This window comes from Gigantopelta aegis, unplaced genomic scaffold (assembly GCF_016097555.1).
Source record: "Gigantopelta aegis isolate Gae_Host unplaced genomic scaffold, Gae_host_genome ctg3863_pilon_pilon, whole genome shotgun sequence".
NCBI classification, from domain to species: Eukaryota; Metazoa; Mollusca; class Gastropoda; order Neomphalida; family Peltospiridae; genus Gigantopelta; species Gigantopelta aegis.
The window spans coordinates 51076-60755 of NW_024533552.1; the positions used below are offsets into that span (position 1 = coordinate 51076).

The following is a 9680-nucleotide window of genomic DNA, read 5'->3' on the forward strand; positions in this document are numbered from 1 at the left end:
ATAATTCAACCTAGATCATACTATATTGCACATGTTTTTGCTATGACATTAACAACCCATGGGTTTGTTGACCCTTGGGTTTGTTTACATCATAGTACCTCTATCTGTCATATAACTCTCATGGTTGTGTATGTATACTTACACTATTAATTTCAAGTCAGCATACTTCGTCTCCAATGTTAACATTAGCTCCCCTGGACAAAGCATCCTTAGTACCTTTCAAAATTTCCTTTACTTAGAGACTCTAAAAGGAAAGTGTCCTAAATAGAAAGACAAAGTTTTTACTTTTAATATTCAAACAGAATACTCTTTCAGAATTTTAAGATATACATACACTCACATAGAATGCTCATACTTAGAGTATGTATGAACTTCTAAATGTGATATTACCTTACTACAGTAAAAACTGTTTGTTCCCACCAAAATGTTTCTTACTACTACTCAAACAATATTACTAATAATTGCTGTATCTGTTTGGTTTATAGGATATATATTGTACATATTTATATATTGTGAATGCTATAATTACATAAAGTGTATATCACAACAAGAACTACAAATAAAGAGCAGATTAAAGAGAGATTAGTTATATAATACATACAATATGTACAAACGTATAACATATGACTTACAGACTGTACAGCTTCTAAATTGTTGGCATTAGCATTAACTAACATCTTTATAATGACATCACTTTTACTCCAATAAGCTATATGAAGTGCTGTACGTCCATACTAAATGATAATTGTGACAAAGATATGATGAGTCAAAATAAACAAATAAACAAAACATATATATAAAGATCAAAGGCTAAAGTATTGGATACCTCCCTGTCAAATGTTTTTAAGCTAAACTATTGGCCAAGAAATAGTCTCTCCTGAAGCTTCACCTAGTACCATAGCACCACATTAAAGGCTTTCGGTGCACCATGTGCTTATGGTTAAATTACAGACACAAAGTCTGCAATTATACCACCAATGAACTAGTCAAGCCTAATGTTGTTCATAGACAGCAAAGACCATATAAAGTTATAAAAGGTTTGGAATTTATGTTTCTTCTGAATTTAAGTACTATTTTAAGTTTAATTCCATCTGAAGGCTCATTTTATTAAAGGTTAAAATAGATGAGAAATTGGAAGTAACAGAGAGGTATAGCAGAGCCTCTAACTAAATTAAAAAGGATAAGATTGCTGGAAAGTTGAAAAAATTACTCTGAGTGAAACTGGACACAAGCAATGCCAATGGTTCTTTCATATCAAAAGAAGCATTCTGAATGGTGAAATGGAGTCACATGTACACATCATCTTCATAAAAAGGCTTTTGAGGCAACAGTATAAAACCAAAAATGGCTTCAAGTTATTACAGACAAACACTTGTACTAATCATCCAAAAAATTGTACACAGCCACTGAAATCATTTGTTAGTGCTTTCCAAACTGTTTTCAGAGGAGAATGAAGTCATTGTGTAAAACTCAGTGTATAGTCTTCTTGATGCTTTTACAATGATAAATCTGTTTGGGGTACTGTTGTCCTTTATAGTTGCCAACAATCACTAACAAAGTGGGAAAAGGTTGTGGACTTTATGTAATAGCCACATCTTGTGAATTGATTTAAAGAAAGAACATTACCACATTCCCTACTGTATTACTATATTAATGAACATTGCCACATTCCCTACTGTATTACTATATTAATGAACATTGCCACATTCCCTACTGTATTACTATATTAATGAACATTGCCACATTCCCTACTGTATTACTATATTAATGAACATTGCCACATTCCCTACTGTATTACTATATTAATGAACATTGCCACATTCCCTACTGTATTACTATATTAATGAACATTGCCACATTCCCTACTGTATTACTATATTAATGAACATTGCCACATTCCCTACTGTATTACTATATTAATGAACATTGCCACATTCCCTACTGTATTACTATATTAATGAACATTGCCACATTCCCTACTGTATTACTATATTAATGAACATTGCCACATTCCCTACTGTATTACTATATTAATGAACATTGCCACATTCCCTACTGTATTACTATATTAATGAACATTACCACATTCCCTACTGTATTACTATATTAATGAACATTGCCACATTCCCTACTGTATTACTATATTAATGAACATTGCCACATTCCCTACTGTATTACTATATTAATGAACATTGCCACATTCCCTACTGTATTACTATATTAATGAACATTGCCACATTCCCTACTGTATTACTATATTAATGAACATTGCCACATTCCCTACTGTATTACTATATTAATGAACATTGCCACATTCCCTACTGTATTACTATATTAATGAACATTGCCACATTCCCTACTGTATTACTATATTAATGAACATTGCCACATTCCCTACTGTATTACTATATTAATGAACATTGCCACATTCCCTACTGTATTACTATATTAATGAACATTGCCACATTCCCTACTGTATACTATATTAATGAACATTGCCACATTCCCTACTGTATTACTATATTAATGAACATTGCCACATTCCCTACTGTATACTATATTAATGAACATTACCACATTCCCTACTGTATTACTATATTAATGAACATTGCCACATTCCCTACTGTATTACTATATTAATGAACATTGCCACATTCCCTACTGTATTACTATATTAATGAACATTGCCACATTCCCTACTGTATTACTATATTAATGAACATTGCCACATTCCCTACTGTATTACTATATTAATGAACATTGCCACATTCCCTACTGTATTACTATATTAATGAACATTGCCACATTCCCTACTGTATTACTATATTAATGAACATTACCACATTCCCTACTGTATTACTATATTAATGAACATTACCACATTCCCTACTGTATTACTATATTAATGAACATTACCACATTCCCTACTGTATTACTATATTAATGAACATTACCACATTCCCTACTGTATTACTATATTAATGAACATTACCACATTCCCTACTGTATTACTATATTAATGAACATTACCACATTCCCTACTGTATTACTATATTAATGAACATTACCACATTCCCTACTGTATTACTATATTAATGAACATTACCACATTCCCTACTGTACTACTATATTAATGAACATTACCACATTCCCTACTGTACTACTATATTAATGAACATTACCACATTCCCTACTGTACTACTATATTAATGAACATTACCACATTCCCTACTGTACTACTATATTAATGAACATTACCACATTCCCTACTGTACTACTATATTAATGAACATTACCACATTCCCTACTGTATTACTATATTAATGAACATTACCACATTCCCTACTGTATTACTATATTAATGACATTACCACATTCCCTACTGTATTACTATATTAATGAACATTACCACATTCCCTACTGTATTACTATATTAATGAACATTTCAAACTTGATAATTAAGAAAACTTAAAAATTATTATGCTAAAAAATTAATTGGAATTATCATAAGTTCTATAATTTAATTTTTTATAAGTTGTGTATTAACAATTAACCATCCTGTGATCCTGCAGCTTTGGATCTATTTACAATAATGTTGTTGTTTGTCTTCAAGTAATCAAACAATGCCATGAACCCTTTTACTCCTAACACTTTTATAATAGAAAGTTTAAATCAATTAATTCTAAGATAACTTTTCAATGACCTAAGTCAAGTTCTATTTCATAAGTATCTGTCATAAGAAGTCCTTTGTTGACTTATTGACATTCAAATCTATGAGTGTAGCCTATCTGTGCAATTTGCTGGAATACAAAAGACATAATTACAAGAGGTGGCACTAATTTTCTTGGGTATCCAGGATGTATTTTTTTGGTTATTGGACATATTATTTATTGAATTGATAATTTGACATTATCCTCAAGCATGAAGTGTTCAGTTATCATGGTAACCAAAATGTGGTCTTTGTGTCATGTTGGCATTGGGATATAAACAGTAGGCTACACAGGTGTACTAAGTTAAACTATCATCTTAGGTGACCTCACATAGTGATAATACATTGTAGTTCTCCTTGCCTTAGTCTATCTACTTTCTTCTCCTTTGACTGGCAGCAGGGCTGTAATTTTTAGTTGTGTCGATATAATATTGTATTAATAATATTCATTAATTATACTATGTCATTAACTTTGTAATCTATAATCATGTGATGTTTGGTTGAGAGTTAGAACAACATATGTTAAACTTTGTATCCATTGTCATTGACTATAGTCAGAGAGTATAAGATATTATAATCAGTGACAAATGTTAAACTACTTACATTTACCTACTTATAGCATCAAGAATCGATTTAACACTACTTCCATCATTTGACCCAATCAGTGATCTTAGCTTAAAAATCAACAATAGAAAAGTTGGCAATGATGCTTTCAGATTTACCTTATAACCTAGAATATCACATGTGACAACCAAAAATGAGCTTTGTTGCTATATCAGCTGGACAAGCAATGCAAGAATACTATCCCAGATACTGGAGATAACTATGTAACTTCTATGACAGAACATTTCTTACCCAAGATGAATGTGAATCATGTAATTAAACAATTTTGACAAGCAATCCACCAAAAGATGAAAGAGTTAATATTTTTACTACTTTACTAAGAAAATTAGCACCGTATTATAAATTCCCTGACTTTATACAGACAATTAATGTCAGTTATTATACAAAACTGTCATATAAGTGTGTCTGAAGATTTACTCTTCATCAAAATACCCTCTCTCTTGATTTATCAAGTTGAGCATTAGCTATTGAACTCTAAACAGTTGATGCAACAATATAAAACTTGTTTAAAAAGAATTGTACTGTTGAAGAATGTCAAGATCAAGCTACTCATTGACAACACTACACCCCTGCCTAGTCAGCTCATTTCATTCCTGTTCATACATGAAAAAGTCAAGAAAGAATAGGATGATTTAGAATAACAAGAAATCATTAAGAAGGTTGAAGGATCAACTCACTGGGTCTCTCACTTAATTGTTATTCCAAAGAAAATGGTGCTGTTAGACTATGTTGTCATGAAAATGGTTTAAGCTATTTATCCCAGTCCAGCAGTTGATCATTTGATTCATACATTAAATGGAACCATAGTATTATCAAAGATTGACTTGTGAGCTGTTATCACTGATTAGTATTATCTTTATCACAAGAAAGCCATTATTGCCAATTACAAAGGGATATGATGATATGACCAATTGAATTTTGGCACAAAGTCACTCAGGAACTAAAACATTCCAGAAGGTGTTGTGAACTACTAACCTAAGTGTGTTAATTAGTGTAAATTTAGGATTATACAATTATGGTTTGTGTTGATTACTTCGTGTTAATATCTTTTATGCTAGGCTATTGTCACATTGTTCTTTTCTTGTGTAGCTTTTGTTCATGTGTAAATTAGTTCTCATTTGCTCTACTTGTATTTAAGTTGTTCACTTTCTTAGTTGTTCATGATAATAAATTCTAGTCAGTCAATAAAGTGATTAGGACATTACAATTGGCGACGAGGGTAAACTTCGATGGCAACTCATGGTTCTGTGGGAGAATTGCTCCGGCAAAGAGACCTGGTTATCTTATGCGGAGAGGCTTGAGCAATATTTCCTGGTAAACAATGTACAAGCTCAGGAAAAGAGAGAGCTCTCCTCTTAAGTGTTTGTGGTGCATCGACGTACCAACTAATTCGTAACTTAGTATCTCCACAGAAACCGTCAGAGAAGACCTTCGACGAGCTGGTGAAGTTAGTACAGGAACACCATCAGCCGCCGCCATCTGTTACAGTTCAACGATTCGCCTTTCACTCCCGTACGCGTAAGGAGGGAAAATCTATCGCCAACTTCGTTGCTCACCTTCGAGAACTTTTGGAACATTGCCAGTTTGGTGACACACTCAACGATATGCTGAGAGATCGCCTTATCTGTGGATGTAATGATGATCGCCTGCAACGTCTACTGTTGGCAAACCACCACCTCTAACGTTTGACAAAGCATTTACAATTGCACAAGCCCACGAATCGGCTGAACGAAGTGCCAAAGATCTACTAAGGGCGGACTCATCTCAGGTTAACTCACTGAAAGGACGACGAGATCCTAATTTCTCAAGAGATCGTGCTGTTAGCATCGAATGCTATCGGTGTCTAGGGGGCCCATTCCCCAGCTGGTTGCAGATTCAAAGACGTTGCCTGTTCATTCAGTAAGAAAACAGGGGTCCTGTACAAAAGGACACTCACAAAAGTACTCACACTACGCGTAGGAAAAACCTGAGAGATACGCCTAAACGAGCGCATCAAATCACTGACTCGGACGCAGACCACTCCCCCAACGAATCAACGTATACATTGTTTAACATGAATACCAATCGTGTAAAACCTATTCAGGTGACCGTGAATGTTAACGGTGTGGACATCACCATGGAAGTAGACACTGGAGCCTCGGTTTCAATAATCAGCGAGTCTACATATCGCAAGTATTGGGAAAAAGGCCAAGCACCGCCTATTGTACCATCCAGTACCAATCTGAAAACTTATACAGGTGAACAATTATCTATAAAGGGGTTATAAATGTCACAGTTAAATATGAAAACCAATGTCACTCTTTGCAGGTTACAGTTGTGAAAGGATCTGGACCAAGTCTCCTTGGAAGAGATTGGTTACTCAAGATAAAACTCAACTGGGAAAAAAACTGCACTTAAATTATTTACGACCTAAAGCCTTGAAATTAGAGGATGTTCTAAATCGTCACAACGTGCTGTTCAAGGATGAACTAGGTCTAGTACAAAGCACACAAGCAAAACTACATGTTGACCCACAAAGTCAACCCAAATACTTCAGACCAAGACCAATTCCATATGCTCTACGAGGTAAAGTGGAACAAGAACTAGAAAGACTGGAGAAAGCTGGCATCATAGAGCCCGTAGAATTTTCAGAATGGGCTGCACCTGTTGTCCCAGTCATCAAATGGGATGGAACTGTCAGAATTTGTGGTGACTACAAGCTCACCGTAAACCAAGCCGCTAAGTTAGATACTTACCCACTTCCCAAGGTTGACGATCTCTTCTCTCAACTGGCTGGAGGGAAAAAGTTTACAAAACTTGACCTTGCACATGCATACCAACAGATCGCTCTAGAACCTGACTCCAAGCAGTACTTAACCATCAATACTCACAAAGGATTATATCAATACACTCGTCTTCCCTTTGGAGTCCACTCAGCACCCAGCAATCTTTCAACGGACAATAGAAGGCATTTTGAGAGGTGTCAAGAACGTTGCTGTCTATATTGATGACATTCTCATTACAGGTGTGTCTGAAGAAGAGCACTTGCAAACGTTGGACAAGGTGTTGAGTCGACTAAAGGCAGAGGAAATGCGTCTGAAGCAAGACAAATGTGCCTTTATGCTCCCAAAGGTTGAATACCTGGGGCATGTTATAACAGCTAAAGGACTACACCCAGCTGAAGATAAAATTCGAGCTATTTTAAAAGCTCCAGCTCCTCATAATGTGGCACAATTACGTTAATTTCTCGGTCTGGTGAATTATTATGGAAAATTCCTTCACCAATTATCTACCTTGTTAGCTCCACTTTACACTCTGTTACAAAAGAATAAGAAATGGTTTTGGGGAACAGATCAGAAGAAAGCCTTCGCAGATATTAAAGAAATATTAACTTCTCCAAAGTTGTTGGTCCATTATGATCCTCAGAAAAGTTAATGCTCTCATGCAATGCCTCTCCTTATGGAATAGGAGCTGTGCTGTCTCATATCATGGAGGATGGATCAGAAAAGCCAGTAGCATTTGCATCACGTTCTCTCACTCCAGCTGAGAAGAGGTATTCTCAGCTTGATAAAGAAGCATTAGCAATTATCTTCACTTGGAGTGAAGAAGTTTCACCACTATTTGTTTGGTCGACATTTTACCACTTGTTCGGATCACAAGCCACTCCAGCGTCTATTTAATGAAAATCGTCTCATTCCATCTTTAGCGTCAGCAAGAATTCAACGTTGGGGCACTGGCCTTGAGCGCCTATGAATATAACATCGTCTATAAATCAGGAAATTCAAACGCAAACGCTGACCTACTTAGCAGACTTCCCTTACCAGAAACTATTGCAGATGTTCCTATCCCTGGTGAATTGATACTGCTCATGGAAACCATACAATCGTCACCCATAACGAGCACAAAAATCAAGTCTTGGACGGATAAAGACCCTATATTAGCTCGCGTACGAAATTGTACACTAAAGGGGTGGACTAAAACGAGTGCTGAAGATTTACGCCCATTCTCCCAACGAAAAGAGGAGTTAAGTGTCCAAGATGGTTGCATACTTTTGGGTTGCCGAGTAGTAATTCCAAAAGTAGGAAGAGAGAAGTTGCTTGATCAGTTACACGAAACTCACCCTGGTATTGTCAGGATGAAGAGTCTGGCAAGAAGCACTGTCTGGTGGCCAGGAATTGACAAGCAAATAGAAGAGAAGGTGAAGAGCTGTCAACAATGTCAGAGTAATCAAAAATCTCTAGCAGCAGTTCCAATGCATCCTTGGGAATGGCCAAAAAGACCTTGGGCTCGTATCCATATTGACCACGCGGGACCATTTCAAGGTAAAATATTTTTAGTTGTTATTGATGCACATTCAAAATGGTTAGAGGTAGTTGTTGTACCATCAACTTCATCCATTAATACCATCAGAGTTCTTAGGACTATGTTTGCTACTCATGGACTACCAGAAGTAGTTGTCACAGACAATGGAACAGCCTTCACGAGTGGCGAGTTCCAAGAATTCTTGAAGAAGAATGGTATACAACATTTAAGATCTGCACCGTATCACCCATCCAGCAATGGTTTAGCTGAACGGGGAGTACAAATTCTGAAAGAAGGATTGAAAAAGATTACAAATGGAGATATTGAAACAAGACTTGCTCGACTATTGTATCATTACAGGATAACTCCCCACTCTACTACTGGTGTATCACCAGCTGAACTTTAATGGGTAGAAAGCTTAGATGTCATCTAGACTTGTTACAACCTGACACATCTTCTCGGGTATTGGACAAACAAATGACACAAAAGAAACAACATGATAAGAAAACTAAGGATCGTACGTTTAAGTTACATGACCAAGTTTTTGATTTTATTCATCATCGTAGATGGATACCCGGTTTTATTACTGGATTTGAAGGTTCACTAACTGCTGTGATTAAATTGAATGATGGTCGTATTACCAGAAGACACTTTGATCATATAAGAATTCGTTCATGTGATTCACCTAGTGATATACAAGATGATTTACCCATTGACCCTTCTCCTGAATCAGATCTAACCGAAATTCAAGAAGTACCTACTGTAACACCGCCAGTCGAACTTCGTCGTTCGACTCGGATTTGTCATTCACCAAAAAGACTCATACCTGGTATTGGCTAAGGATGGAGGAATGTTGTGAACTAACCTAAGTGTGTTAATTAGTGTAAATTTAGGATTATACAATTATGGTTTGTGTTGATTACTTCGTGTTAATATCTTTTATGCTAGGCTATTGTCACATTGTTCTTTTCTTGTGTAGCTTTTGTTCATGTGTAAATTAGTTCTCATTTGCTCTACTTGTATTTAAGTTGTTCACTTTCTTAGTTGTTCATGATAATAAATTCTA

General features: G+C 35.6%; 1 protein-coding gene across 1 annotated transcript in view; it reads left to right on the plus strand.

The window, feature by feature from the left end:
* LOC121392466 (uncharacterized protein K02A2.6-like) overlaps window positions 1-9020 on the plus strand; it is a 31665-nt gene extending 22645 nt beyond the window's left edge. The window contains exons 2-5 of the mRNA XM_041523663.1: window positions 5735-5965; window positions 6641-7303; window positions 7781-7920; window positions 8019-9020. Coding sequence (XP_041379597.1) covers window positions 5735-5965; window positions 6641-7303; window positions 7781-7920; window positions 8019-9020 — 2036 coding nt within the window. The remainder of the gene's footprint in view (window positions 1-5734; window positions 5966-6640; window positions 7304-7780; window positions 7921-8018) is intronic.
* The last annotated feature ends 660 nt before the right edge of the window (window positions 9021-9680 follow it).